A 15611-nucleotide genomic window follows, 5' to 3' on the forward strand; every position below is an offset into this window, starting at 1 on the left:
CTGGTTGTTTCTAGGACTCTAAGCAGCCTTCTAGCTGAGACCATTTGTTGAGAATTCTACAGTGATTCTAACAGACCTGCAAAATCCCAAACTACAACCGTATCCCTGGAGCACTCTACAGAGAAGACTGAAATAAGTTGTATTTTTATCAGCACTAAATAATAATACTATTCCACAGGGCCGAAACCTCAGTATATGTGACTATAATAGAGGTATCATTGTTCGATAGGTCTGTATATCTTTCAATACTCCATAATCATCAGGGATGTGACAGTTTGCAATTGTTCAGCAGAAAGGGTAAGAAGTGCTGAAGGGCTTCCTGTAGAAGTGGTTTAGAAAGAAGGGGGGTTGTTTGCTTAACCAGTTTCCTTCCCTTTTTCAACTGACAGGCAGAGCGAGCAGATTAAAGAACATTTTATCCAGACCGACACAGGCCACAGCTTGGTAAGACGCTTCATTTAAAAACTGTTATCCTTATAACGGGAGGTAGGGAAGCATAGATTAAAGATTATGTTGTTGGGCCTAGATCGGGCATGGGGAACTTGTGACTTTCCATCTAAGAACTACAAATCCCAGCATACCCTATCAGCCTCTGATCCAGGTATCTCATACTGGGGAAGATCTATATAATATCGGTCACTATGTTCCACTATTATGTTGTTAGACGAATGGAATCCTGACCTGAGAACAAGGAGTACACTTGTGTCTGATTTAGTTGTACATTTTTAATTGTGTCTCTTCTGTTTTGGGTGTTAAGCAAAATGTGAAACTTCAACTACAACTTTCGTAATAATTGCAACCTTATGATGCCAAGTTTTATTTATTTTTCACATGTGTCTACTTATGCTCCACCACTGTCCTCATGCTGTATCCCTGTTATTACACCTCCTTTATCAGGGTATTAGCTAAAAAATACAATACGTTCCTTACAAGCATAGCACATGTGTAGTTTTGACAGCAGAATCACTCAGGTGTGAATAGGAAACAACATCTTCGATTCGCTTTCATATCGCGTCAACTGAGCGCATCGCGATGTTAGAATGCTGAGGTTTCCCATTCAAAAAATCCTGGCGTTATAAAATGCTCAACTGAAAATGCTTTAAAACTGTTATATTCCTCCATCTAGTGGATATTAGACAAGAAAGATTTAATCTTATCTAGAGCTTTATTACTGCAGTTTTCCAGGTTAATAATTAATCCCCTCCGATCAATCTCTGACCACTCTAACATGATCCTCTTTGCCTGACACACATTGCCCTGCGCACGTTTCTCCAACTTACTTCCCTTATTCAATTACAGGAGGTGGTTTTTTTCTATTTCATATCCTGCAATTGTTAATGATGATCTGCAAACATTATCATCGTATTTATGCTGCTTTAGCGCTTGTACAGGCGGGGGGGGGGGGGGGGGGGGTGTGTGGTAAAAACAGCACTAGATAAAAGCACAGAGAACACCTTGTACTTTGACAGAACATTGATTAATCCATCTCACAGCTCCCCAGCAGCACAGTATCTTATGTACTTACACAGCGTTTTCATAGAACTATATTTACCAAGAGCTGATGCTTCTGAGTTCTTCTCTTTTTTGGACCATAAATGTCCAAGCTTGTTAAGTAGGCATTAAGAACTAAACACGTAATATTACTGTCTCTGTTTCTGAAGCCTTGAAATGCTTGAAAGCAACATTTAAACTGATCACGTCTCTAAACCACAAAGGGTTAAGTGTTCTGCAGAGAACTGTTACATTGTAGCAGCAATGTAAGAAACAGGAAGATGTGAAAATCTACTTATTATTAACTGGAGATATGATTTTGTTTCTCTTTTAAAAGGACTGCACATAGATTGTGTAAAGCAAATATAGGAGCTGACACATAAAAGGCTTTTGGCTTTAGGTAACAGGAGGGGGGTTCTGCTGGGGATGGCAGCCCCCCCCCCTCACAATTTTTTGTACTGATATGGGTTGTCCAAAAGTGTAAAGTCACTTTAAAGTTCGTTGAAGTTTCTACTGATCTATATTCTTTCTTGCTCTGGCTCATAGCGCATAGAGTATAAATAATATAACTAGGATTTCAGTATTCTAATTTGGAGCAGAGTAGTCAGTAGTGTAATTTAAAGACCTTGGGCCCTGGTGCATAATGTAAGGAAGGGCCCGCTTACCCAAACTGGTGCAATGGCACAGACTTCCCATCATCGCCCCCTGCAAGGCCACAACCCTCAGACATGACCCCCTTGCACAGATCTCTTCTTGCAAAGAGACCCTAACATGGCACAATGACCCCAATAAGCTAAGATATTTAAAAAGCACAGATACCCTCCGTTGCACAGGGACCCCTCTTTGCAGAATAGAGAGTCCCACCCATTGCCCCAAGGACCCCCTTTTCAAGAGAGAGACTCCTGTTTGCCACATAGACACTTCCAATCAGACGTTGCAGCTCACTGCCAAAATCTCTATAATGCTCTATTAGATCCCCCCCTAACCAACTTTATAAAGAGGATTCACTTTATATTTCATGCAGTGTAAGACACCTGCCACAGCCTTATACCATAGGAGCAGAGAGAATCATAACCAAACTGCATTACTTAGGGCGGTGTCAGGCAGGAACGTTAGATGGCAGAATCAGTTTGGTGTGACAGTGGAAGTGTGTGCGTCTTCACCAAGATGGAAAGCATCGACACTTTATCATGTTGTGGTATGCTGGGGAGGGGGGGGGGTCTATTTATCAAGCTGTAAACCGCGCAAAAAAGGCTATTTTTAAGTATAGTGGTGATTTAACAAAATTCTAACGCAGGAGATATCAGAGATATCAGAGATATTTCCTGTATTAGGCAAAGTGCCGCACAATGCAGCAGTCTGCAGAATACTCAATAGGGAGTGCGGTCTGAGTGACCCTAATTCTCGCGTGCACAGTAAAGGCCCCTGGTCAGTACCCAGAGTTGTAAATTAAATGGAGTCATCGCCAGGTCAGACTATTTTCGGATGCGCTGTCCCGAAATTATTATTTTATAACTGGACCCGGTACCCCATTCCTTATTGCTGCGAAAAGCAGTGATAAAGGATGATAATGTAGATGCCATTTTTGCGGTGGGTGATAAATAAACCCCATAGTCCGAAAACCATGTTGCTCTGAACTGCCTGCCTGACACCTCCGTCACTGCAGCCATTATCAATATGTGGTCTTTGGGGGATCCCTTGCAGAGAGAAACTTGTGGCTTTCCACCTGTTGTGGAACTACAACTCCCAGCTTGCCACTTGCCCTGCCTGAAAAAAAGTAAGTTTGTTATTTTAAACCGCTTGGAAAAACAAGTCGTTCTGACCAGCGGCAATAAAATGATTTTACTGCGTTTCTGTGTCCATGTGAGAATCAGAGATGTGACCACTCGCTATCTGCAGGAGATGGTCAGATGTTGTCTTGTGATGGAGGTTACAGTTACAGTTAGTTTTCTGGCTCTAGCTCAGCACGATGTGGTGAGTGGATGTTCAGGCCGGCTCGGGTAATCTCCTCTGATCACATATGTTCAGGGTCTGCTAATAGGATCAGCCTGAGCTCTGTAAAGACGACAGATCACGAGGCCGCTCTCCTCCGCCATACATCACTCTTCTCTCTACGGCTTCTGTTTCCCTTTCACGTACCGATAAACAGATCCACAGGGGGGAAACAGCCACTGCCAAGAGAAATCAAAGGACAATGCAATAGATAAGCAAAATAAATATTAGCTACTAAAATACACACGCAGGAGATTATACAATCCCAGGTCAGGGTCAATTTGTTTATCTAAATTAGACTTTATTGTAAAAAAAAGAAAATCAAATTATTATCCCATGTGGGGATAGATTTATCTTCTAAAATTTAAAAGTGGAGGTGTTACCCATACCAACCAATCAGATTCTAGCTATCATGCTTTGGTGAATATAAATCTCAGTGTCACATGGTAGCTTGCTCAGAAGAGAGGCTTCATCATCATCATCATTTATTTATATAGCGCCACTAATTCCGCAGCGCTGTACAGAGAACTCACTCACATCAGTCCCTGCCCCATTGGAGCTTACAGTCTAAGGGCCTGATTCATTAAGGATCTTAACTTAAGAAACTTCTTATTTCAGTCTCCTGGACAAAACCATGTTACAATACAAGGGGTGCAAATTAGTATTCTGTTTTGTACATAAGTTAAATACTGACTGTTTTTCATGTAGCACACAAATACTTGATAGCTTATTTGTACACTGAAATTTAAAGTTGATATTTGTGCGCTCACACGAGTGTCACAGTTTTACAGTTCACAAGTGAGAGAGTCTCACATTTGTGTCAGATCGCTCTACATTGTGTCTTTGTATCAGCATTTCCTTTTAAGGTATTGTGGTCCTTAAATTGGTAAAGTGACTTGTTAGTTTGAGCTGCAGACGCGTTTATGTGTCATTACTTATAATCTTACAAAATGTATTGGAACCACTGTGTTCATTCCATAAAATACCTGTTAGTAGCTCACCGGGGGCGGCCATGTCTCTGACAAGTGCTGATTACCTCAAGCCACCGTCTTGGGGTCAATGTATATACTATGTATATAGTATCTTATAGCCACATTTTACAAGACATATTACAGCCATCTCTTGTCATCATATATAAACCCATCATGCCATCTTATTGCCCAATCATAACACCACATACCCCTCCATGAACCCATATATGCTTCTAAGTAGTTCCTTTATAGCTATATGTAGCGCCAAAAAGCCATATGACCCATAATGCCACCTCATGGCCACATCTTGGTACCAAGTCGCTCCCATATACTAGAGATGCTCACTGACCCCCGTGAACTGGTTTTGGTTTTGGATCTGGATTAGCTTCGTGTTTTGGTTTTGGTTTTGACAAAACCACCCTCGTGTGTTTTGGTTTTGGTTATGGATTTTTAGAAAAAATCCTAAAATATGCTAAAATCACATGATTTTGCTCTTTTTTTGTTCCTACATTATTATAAACCTCAATAACACAAATTTAAAGTCATTTGCAGTCGATTTTGACCACCTCACAGATCACAATATTATTTTCATACACTTTTGGACAAATACTGCAGCGACCTGGCTGGATGGTAAGCGATAGAGCAATGACACAAACACACGGCAGTTCCTAGCACATCTAGGACACATTGGCACACAGCAGTGGCAGAAAAGAAAAATGGTGCAAGATGGAATTTTCCTGGGACAGGAATTGTCCTTGGGCCTGCCCTCCCTCCCAGGAATTGTCCTTGGGCCTACCCTCCCTCCCAGGAATTGTCCTTGGGCCTACCCTCCCTCCCAGGAATTGTCCTTGGGCCTACCCTCCCTCCCAGGAATTGTCCTTGGGCCTGCCCTCCCTCCCAGGAATTGTCCTTGGGCCTGCCCTCCCTCCCAGGAATTGTCCTTGGGCCTGCCCTCCCTCCCAGGAATTGTCCTTGGGCCTGCCCTCCCTCCCAGGAATTGTCCTTGGGCCTGCCCTCCCTCCCAGGAATTGTCCTTGGGCCTGCCCTCCCTCCCAGGAATTGTCCTTGGGCCTGCCCTCCCTCCCAGGAATTGTCCTTGGGCCTGCCCTCCCTCCCAGGAATTGTCCTTGGGCCTGCCCTCCCTCCCAGGAATTGTCCTTGGGCCTGCCCTCCCTCCCAGGAATTGTCCTTGGGCCTGCCCTTCCTCCCAGGAATTGTCCATGGGCCTGCCCTCCCTCCCAGGAATTGTCCATGGGCCTGCCCTCCCTCCCAGGAATTGTCCATGGGCCTGCCTTCCCTCCCAGGAATTGTCCTGGGGCCCGCCCTCCCTCCCAGGAATTGTCCTTGGGCCCGCCCTCCCTCCCAGGAATTGTCCATGGGCCTGCCTTCCCTCCCAGGAATTGTCCTGGGGCCCGCCCTCCCTCCCAGGAATTGTCCTTGGGCCCACCCTCCCTCCCAGGAATTGTCCTTGGGCCCGCCCTCCCTCCCAGGAATTGTCCTTGGGCCTACCCTCCCTCCCAGGAATTGTCCTTGGGCCTACCCTCCCTCCCAGATATTGTCCTTGGGCCTACCCTCCCTCCCAGATATTGTCCTTGGGCCTACCCTCCCTCCGAGGAATTGTCCTTGGGCCTGCCCTCCCTACCAGGAATTCTCCTTGGGCCTGCCCTCCCTCCCAGGTATTGTCCTTGGGCCTGCCCTCCCTACCAGGAATTCTCCTTGGGCCTACCCTCCCTCCCAGGTATTGTCCTTGGGCCTGCCCTCCCTACCAGGAATTCTCCTTGGGCTTGCCCTCCCTCCCTCCCCCCACTATGCTGGATCCTAAAAAGGAATTCAAAACTTGCGAGATCTGACGATGTCACAATGACGTTTTGCCTCGTTTTCGATTCCGAGGGCGTAGAAGACTGCCGAACCGACTCGGCTTAGTACTCGGATCCCCTAAGTTCGGGTATGTTGGGTTCTCGAGGAACCGAGCCTGAGCATCTCTACCATATACCCCATCATGCCACCATGTATTCCAATTATGCTACAATATAGTTCAATCATGCCTCAACATGGACCCATAATGCTGTCATCTATCCTCATCATGCCACCCACCATAGCGCCATCATGCCACCATGACCTTCATGACCCTTCACCCCTGCCCTCTGTGGCGCTGTCTCTCTCGGGTGCTTCCATGACCCCACCAGATGGTTCGGTTCTCATGACCAGGTTGTAGCCATAGTAATAGGTTGCTGTAGCTGTGGAAAGGGGTCTTGGGGGTAATCTAGGCCCAGTGACAGCCACATGCCAGGTAATATGAGCCTAGAGCAGGGCACAGACAGACGCTACTACTGTGAATGGAAATTTTTACTGTTTTTCTGGGGGACCATAATTTTATCTAGTTGTCCAGATTCCAGGTTTTTGGTCATTGTGTACTCAGCAAAAACAAAGGGCCCTCATGATAACAGGAATATTGTATAAATGTTGAATTACTTGACTTGAAGCCAACAGGAAATGTATTATGAATCTAAAGTTGAGTCGTAAGTCATAAATCTTCTGCAGATCCAGGACTTTATCTTGGTTTCTTCATGACCGAGTTTTATATATATATATATATATAACTCTGGGATGTGCTGGTCCCTTTCTGGAGTTTCTACAGTTGGTAATGTAATTATTATAGTGTTATCTGTTTCTGCAGCTCCACACATGGGGGGGTTAGGACAAAACTGCATAACTACATACAGATCAGAACAATGAGTACAGACATGAGACATAGGGCACAGACATGAGACACAGGGTACAGACATGAGACACAGGGTACAGACATGAGACACAGGGTACAGACATGAGACATAGGGCACAGACATGAGACATAGGGCACAGACATGAGACATAGGGCACAGACATGAGACACAGGGTACAGACATGAGACACAGGGTACAGACATGATACATAGAGTACAGACATGAGACACAGGGTACAGACATGATATATAGGGTACAGACATGAGACACAGGGTACAGACATGAGACACAGGGTACAGACATGAGACACAGGGTACAGACATGAGACACAGGGTACAGACATGAGACACAGGGTACAGACATGAGACACAGGGTACAGACATGAGACACAGGGTACAGACATGATACATAGAGTACAGACATGAGACACAGGGTACAGACATGAGACACAGGGTACAGACATGAGACACAGGGTACAGACATGAGACATAGGGTACAGACATGAGACACAGGGTACAGACATGATACATAGGGTACAGACATGATACATAGAGTACAGACATGAGACACAGGGTACAGACATGAGACACAGGGTACAGACATGAGACACAGGGTACAGACATGAGACACAGGGTACAGACATGAGACACAGGGTACAGACATGAGACACAGGGTACAGACATGATACACAGGGTACAGACATGAGACACAGGGTACAGACATGATACATAAAGCACAGACATGAGACGCAGGGTAGAGGACCCTGTCTGTGAGAGCTTACATTCTAAAGGGAGGGGGTATTGAGCGACAATATTGCGTATTTGGGCAACTTCCAGGATGGTAATGGTACAGGATCCTAGAAGATGCCAGGGCGAGATGGTGTCTGGGCAGAGATAATGTAGAAGCCCAGATGGTGACCTGGGAGGATTGACAGTGTCAATGTAATAAGCAACTCAATAAGTGGTAAAACAACAACAAAGCAACAGTTAAAATATATAAATGCCTCCATATAGAGAGAAATATTATGGTGAGAAAAATGCAGCATATATACATATACATATATATATATATATATATATATATATATATATATATACATACACATATACATGTACATACATATAAATATATTCTAATCTCTGCAGATAATTATGACGGAAAACAATCCAGTTGTTCATGACCTGGAGGATGAAGATGAATTGGATGGGAAATTGAATTACAAACCTCCACCCCAAAAATCACTGCAGGAAATCCAGGACCTGGACAAGGATGATGAAAGTTTAGCCAAGTATAAGAAATCCTTGCTGGGAGATGGACCGGTGGTCGCAGGTATTACATAGATAACTAAGGACCTGTTCACTTCAGTTAACGGGATATTAGTATTAGAAATGTTTTATAATCTGTGTGTCCGCAGCCTTGAGTACCAGTCAGTTCCGCTTGGTGGTAACTGTTGTACCTTTCACCTAATTATCCTGGCTCCATTATAGACAATTATATCTGCCAAAATTACTAGTGAAAAATATAATTTCTCTCATCCGACCAACTACATCAACATTTTGTCAAAGTCATACTCACCCGCTCTCCCGGAATGTCCCGGAGACTCCTGAATTCTGGATAGGTCTCCTGGTCCCCCGCATCCTGACTACTTACTATTGGAGCCTTAGAGACGGGAGCCTCCGTGGTGCGACATGTCGCAAATTGCGCAAGTTTGGCCCTGTGACAAAATGATGTAATCACAGAATTGCATCGCAGGGGGAGTGGCCTCCGTTTTGCCCCGCCCTCCTTTGCAATTAAACTGTATCTCCTTTCCGGAAAAAAACAAGATACAAAATTTGGCAAGTATGGTCGTAGCCATTTCACAATTTGTGTGGCCACACCCTTCTGCTCGCTGCAAATCAACCTATTTTATTTAGATCTTGGTGAACTCACCGTTGGCAGAATATCTGCACAGATAACAAGTAATGTTTTATACATTTAGGGGCATTTAACCAATTTATTCGAGTAAATTCAGTAAAACAAGTAACATGTAAATGTTTGTGAATCAATAATTAATAGATAATTCATATACAATTCTTAGATTATAATTTAAAGGGAAAGTCAAGTATTTTACAGTCTTCCTTCCACCTCCGCTGCTTCTCAACCTAATAAGCTTTCAATAATGAAAATATGCAGTTAGAGTTCTTTGTAAGAATAAAATATATATGTGAGACGCTTGCCTGTGTTTCAGTCTCTGCAGTATCTTTCCAAGTCATCATCATCATCATCATCATCACCATTTATTTATATAGTGCCACTAATTCCGCAGAGCTGTACAGAGAACTCATTCACATCAGTCCCTGCCCCATTGGAGCTTAGTCAAAATTCCCTAATATACACACAGACACACACACACACACACACACACACACACACAAACACAGACAGACTAGGGTCAATTTTGTCATGACTCAAACTGTCATATTAGAGACAGGACGCTGTTTTGGGAATAACTATGTAGAATATATGTGATAAGTATGACTAATGGTATATCCTTCTCACTCTACCGTCCTCGTGTCCTGTACTGGCCTGTGACTATTTCTGTCAGCATATATCTATCCATTACCCTGAGCTGATAACCTAGATTATCCCGGATAGTTGTCTGCAGAACAAATTGCTCATGTTCATTTCAAGGTACGAATGAAATGAAAACTGAATTTCTTGGAACAAATTGCTATATTTATGAGTCATTGATTCATTTACTATGTGCAAAAAGTGCCAACCTGTTCGCCAGCGCTCCTTGGTGGCAATTAATGATTTCTTTTACGTAACTGCGGCCAGTTTAACAGGTAATCCTATGGGCTTTTCATGCCAAGGTAGCAGCAGCTGGTGAGCGCAAAAGTAATTAGCCAGACACGTCTCATCCCACTCAACTCGCCACATCAGCAGCTGCAAACTGCGGCACCACTTAGATGCTAACACCTTATCTGCATATCCCTGTAGAGCATACTTGCCAACTTTTCCTCATTGGCTTCAGGAAAATCCCGGGGGAGGTCAGGGGTGGAGCTTGATGAATCATATAATTTTGGCCCGCCCCCTAAACGATTGTCACAATTTTGGCCAATTACAGCAGGGGGCTAAGATTACGCGATATTTGCGTCATTAAGCCCCCCCCCAACTTATCTATTGCGGTGCGAGAACCGGGAGGTTGCCCTGCTCTCCCAGAAATGCGGGAGTCTCCAGAACATTCCGGGAGAGTAGACAACTATGCGTTAAAGAAAAGCAGCTAAAGAATCTCTAGAGACTGAAGTGTCTTTTACATTTCTGTCTCCATTACTGAAGTCATGTTGTCTTACCTGTCAGTCTTTGATTAAATCTTGGTCTCCATGAAAATGGCCACCTCCATAGGTATCAATACATGGACATAGGACACAATTTCTGAACTGTGTCATCATGCTACAGATGGCGAAGCCAACCACGTCTTGTACTGGCTCAGCATCAGGTAGAATGCCAGACTCTTCAGGGAGTGAGGGAGATCACCCCTATTTCAGGGAGTCTCCCTGACATTCAGGGAGAGTTCGCAAGTATGCTGTAGAATTCTGTATATTCAAACTCACCTGCGCACGTCATCACAACAAGCATTTAGTCCATTGTAAAGGGGTCATAGTGGAGGCAGATATTTTGAAAATGTAGATTTATCAATGCACTAGGAACCAGTGACATTACACAGCCACTGATTCCAAATCGGCCCAAAAATAGGTGACTTGTCCTCCACTATGTTCGCCAACAGTTGTACATTAATGTGGACACAAGGGGGATACTGTACAAGTACTGTGCGATTTCTTGGCCATATGCACAGGGTTGATTTCCCCCCTGGGTCCGACCCCACCAGATCTCCCCTGAGTCAAAGTAACAACAGAAAAAACAAAATATGAATTTCCATATACATTACTGTACAATAAACCCTATAAATATTTATGTATAAACGTTACATAAGTTCAAGAAGTAACCAAGTAAATACTTTAGGCAAAAACCTAATTAACAGCATATAAGAGTATATAATATCATATCCCGCTGCATGTATGTATGTTGAGATTATTCCAGTAAAATTCTATTAGAGTCAAATAACATTTTCACTTTCGAACCAACAAATTTACGTTGTATTTAGCTGATAGACACATTGAAGAATATATAGTGGTAAAAACAAAGTATTATTAGCCAAATGGTTTTTATATGTATACAGATATGTTAATCTTCTGTGGAATCATTATTATATGGTGGGTGTTATTAGGTTTGGCTGTCACTGGTATATACAAGCTTTGCAATTGAATTGACGTTTGCACTGAACTATTGTATTAAATATTTTTCAGATCCGTCAGCTCCAAATGTGAGTGTAACTCGCCTTACACTGGTGTGTGCAGCCGCGCCAGGACCAATCACAATGGATCTTACAGGTATGTGACATCCTACCAGGCCAATAACAGCTTTAGGGCTTGCAGTGTGCCATAGATCTTAAGGATTCAGGAATTATTATTATTATTATTTTGTAATACTATTATTATCATTGTGTCTTATTTTTGTTTTAAAAGGCTACTGGCAAACCATTATTATTAAACTACCCTACATCCTTCTAGTGGAAATAAGAGTAAATCTACAAATCAGACCAGCACATCCTTACTGCATGGCCTGCAGCTTATGTGACCAATGCATGGAAATATTAGTGAACCTCGAAAATTATATCTATCCTTGTCTCTGGCTTACTCAGTGCCCCCGGCCTTGGCATGCAGCTAAGGACTGTTATAGTGAATACGATTTGTGCTTTTATGTATTCAATTTTTTTTTTGCAAATAAATGGAGAGATTTCAGTTTTATTAAGAAAATTGTGGTATACATCACTTTACAACCTATAAAAACAATAAACAGCCAACAACATAAAGCAACCCTCTATCTCCTTTATCTTTCCCAGGAGACCTGACAAGTCTAAAGAAGGAAACCTTCGTCTTAAAAGAAGGTGTCGAATACAGAGTGAAAATCCACTTTAAGGTCAGTTTAGATTTAGTATTGTAATAATAAGTATCACATTAAACTATGAGCTGCTTGTACGTGGCATATGTCCGTGATTGCCAAGGACAGAGAGAGTTCCTAGGGTATGGTCCTGAATCTGTCTTTGTCTCCATCCTTTAATGCCAAAAATGCTCAGTTTCCCTTCTCTAAATTTATTTGCTGGTAACAGTTTCACTGGAGACTGGAGAGTGACAAGAACACTGTTACCCCTGTTTCTGTGTGAGCAATGGCACTGAAGAATGTCACTGGAGACTGGAGAGTGACAAGAACACTGCTACCCCTGTTTCTGTGTGAACAATGGTACTGAGCAATGTCACTGGAGACTGGAGAGTGACAAGAACACTGCTACCCCTGTTTCTGTGTGAGCAATGGCACTGAGCAATGTCACTGGAGACTGGAGAGTGACAAGAACACTGTTACCCCTGTTTCTGTGTGAGCAATGGCACTGAGCAATGTCACTGGAGACTGGAGAGTGACAAGAACACTGCTACCCCTGTTTCTGTGTGAGCAATGGCACTGAGCAATGTCACTGGAGACTGGAGAGTGACAAGAACACTGTTACCCCTGTTTCTGTGTGAGCAATGGCACTGAGCAATGTCACTGGAGACTGGAGAGTGACAAGAACACTGCTACCCCTGTTTCTGTATGAGCAATGTCGCTGGATCTCCTGGGGACGGAGGTACTTATGGAATCCAAAACCCACAAGAGCAGACAACGCAACAATGCCGTTTTGCCTCGATTTCAGACCCGAGGATGCACAAAAGTAGTGAGCCAGCTCGTGAATCTACTCGGATCCCCTAAGTTCGGGTTGGTTCGGTTTTCAGAAAACATTTCTAATATATATATAAATATATATATAGATACATATAGATATCATTTATATATTTTATATATATATTGTGACTGCATTGGTCTCTGAGGACACACAATACTTGTCATAGTCATATACAAAACAGAAGGTGTAGATCAATTGAGATCTACTGTACAGTATATTGTAGGAGTACATGTTATTGCAATTGCTACTCAGTTTGATACAATTGCAACTATGATACAAAACTCAAATTTTAATGACTTTCTATTCAATATGTAAGTAAAATATTCACAATATTCTATATATTGCAGGCAAACAAAGAAATAGTGTCTGGACTGAAGTACGTGCAGCACACCTACAGGACAGGAGTAAAAGGTAAATGTCTTCAACGTCTTTGATGTCAACATTATAAAAGTGGACCTAAACGTATATATCTCCTACTTCTGAGCCCCTTACCACAAGCAGAGGTTTTCTGGGGCTCCCATCTTTGGAGCTCCTGCAGTTTTGGAGATCCCTCTGCTCCCAGGAATCTCCAAACAACAACCCTGAGGAGATCCATTTAAGTCTTTATGAATTACGAGATTCCCAGGAATGGGAAACACTCAGTCCTAGTACTATGGGTGGAGTGAGGATCACCAGGAGGTTACAAGTTCTGCTCTTTTCTATTTCAAAATAAATTCTTTATCTGCGGAATAAATCTAAATAATGATACAAGAAGTAATATATTAGAAAGTAGGTTTGGGTTTTGATATTAGTGTCTGATATTGGATTCCTTTCCACTAATGATCAGTTATTCTGTTTCCTACATCCAGTTGCTAAGGCTACGTTTATGGTGGGAAGCTACGGTCCTCGGCCAGAAGAGTATGAGTTCCTGACGCCTGTGGAAGAATCGCCCAAGGGAATGTTGGCCAGAGGAACCTATCACAACAAGTCATTCTTCACCGATGACGACAATCACAATCATCTAACTTGGGAATGGAATCTGTCCATTCGCAAGGAGTGGAATGAATAAATTGTCTCTTAGCTATACTTTCAATTGCCTGCAAATGTCTGTGATCTGCATTGTCTCCGCAACTTTCAGTGAGGGCCTCAGCTGGTATCGAACTGTGACTCACAAAATGATCTGCCAGCCAATAGCTGAAGAGGCAAAGGTTTTCTAAATCTTCTCACACAGGTGTAGTACGAGTTATCGGTGCTGTAAACACAGACACTGTTTACTCCTACATAATTATTCAGATAATGAACTGAGCGACATAGAAAAAATAATTGCTTACCAGAGAAGAGACACAGAGGAAATCCGATGAGAGGACATCGCGACACTTCCAAATGACGTCAGTTGCGTGCGCGACTTTGTTTAGTTATTTCTTAAAGCGGCAATGCACGGACTATGGTAATGTTCATTTTATTCCTAACCCTAACCCTATCCCTTAACCCTAACCCCTAACCCAAAGGTAATACTTATCTGGGTCCGTGCGTTGCCGCTTTAAAAGTCAAAATTTCCAAGTCGTGCACGCAACTGACGTCATTTGGAAGTGTCGCGATGTCTTCTCATCGGATTTCCTCTGTGTCTCTTCTCTGGTAAGTAGTTCTTTTTCCTACGTCGCTGCTCACGTTCACTATCGGAATAATTATGTAGAAGTAAACAGTGTCAGTGTTTACAGCACCGCCTGATTACCACCGTCTCACACACGGGTATATGTGTTTGATAGAGCAGATTGGCCAAACAGATGTCAACTCTTTCTGTTCAATCAAATCCAATCTAATCAAATTGGATTTGATTGCACAGAAAGGACAATATAGTCAGTGGAAACTCCATGTTGGGATAATGTTTGTTCTTACCACTAAGAACTGGATCTGTGCAGTCTTGTTCTGCTCTGGGTTGTTCAGTGAAAGGGCCGAATGAGCAGATCTGCCCATGTGTGAGTAACACAGCGAGTGGATACATCTGACCAAATCGATGTATTTAGCAAAATCCACCAGATGGTTTGACAACAGTAGAGCATACATGGCCGAAGATCAATCCACTCATGTTTCGGCCAACTTCGGCCAGATATGCTGCCTTGCCCTACAAGCCAACTGCGTTAAATAATGTGATTCAGCTGGGTTTATGTAACCTATGCAATAATTTTATCTGGATTCATAGCTTCCAATTCATGTCCAAAACTGAATGCCATGTTATCGCAGGTGCTTTTCAAAATCCTCCGTGGAGTTAGGAATGTCTGTGCTAAATACAGCAAAAATAAAATTCTGTGTCTGTCTTAGTCGCCTCTCAAAATTCTCCTGAAAACTCTTCTTGTTAACCCTTTCTTGTCTTGTTGCCAGACGTGCCTGAAGCCTATTCTCATTGGTGACACGGCCCCGACAGAGTTTCAACTTTGTGTCGCGTCAATGGTAACAGGACCTATATGTGCATTAATGTCACGTTTATAATATATGTGACACGTGTATAATATGTTGGCTTCGGAGCTCAAGAAAGCACAATTTGTAATGTGTAATTAATAATAAATAATGCCCAATATGTGCGGCCTTTTATTCATGTAGAGTCGTGTCGGCGACCAATCAGACTTGCTTATCCGCTCAAGT

The 15611-nt window shown here is 42.9% G+C and overlaps 1 protein-coding gene across 1 annotated transcript; it reads left to right on the forward strand.

The window, feature by feature from the left end:
* The first annotated feature begins 374 nt into the window (after positions 1 to 374).
* ARHGDIB (Rho GDP dissociation inhibitor beta) lies at positions 375 to 15546 on the forward strand. The gene is made up of 6 exons (XM_075183778.1): positions 375 to 444; positions 8323 to 8506; positions 11524 to 11607; positions 12120 to 12196; positions 13340 to 13403; positions 13841 to 15546. Exons 2-6 carry the CDS (start codon positions 8329 to 8331, stop codon positions 14038 to 14040), a joined length of 603 nt encoding a protein of 200 aa, XP_075039879.1. The 5' UTR covers positions 375 to 444; positions 8323 to 8328; the 3' UTR covers positions 14041 to 15546.
* The last annotated feature ends 65 nt before the right edge of the window (positions 15547 to 15611 follow it).

This window comes from Mixophyes fleayi, chromosome 8, assembly GCF_038048845.1.
Source record: "Mixophyes fleayi isolate aMixFle1 chromosome 8, aMixFle1.hap1, whole genome shotgun sequence".
Taxonomy (NCBI): domain Eukaryota; kingdom Metazoa; phylum Chordata; class Amphibia; order Anura; family Limnodynastidae; genus Mixophyes; species Mixophyes fleayi.

Coding starts and splice junctions, on each gene's coding strand:
- ARHGDIB (XM_075183778.1), top strand. CDS start 8,329: ATGACGGAAAACAATCCAGTTGTTCATGACCTGGAGGATGAAGATGAA. Junction 11,608..12,119: donor AATCACAATGGATCTTACAG/GTATGTGACATC, acceptor TATCTTTCCCAG/GAGACCTGACAAGTCTAAAG. Junction 13,404..13,840: donor CTACAGGACAGGAGTAAAAG/GTAAATGTCTTC, acceptor TCCTACATCCAG/TTGCTAAGGCTACGTTTATG.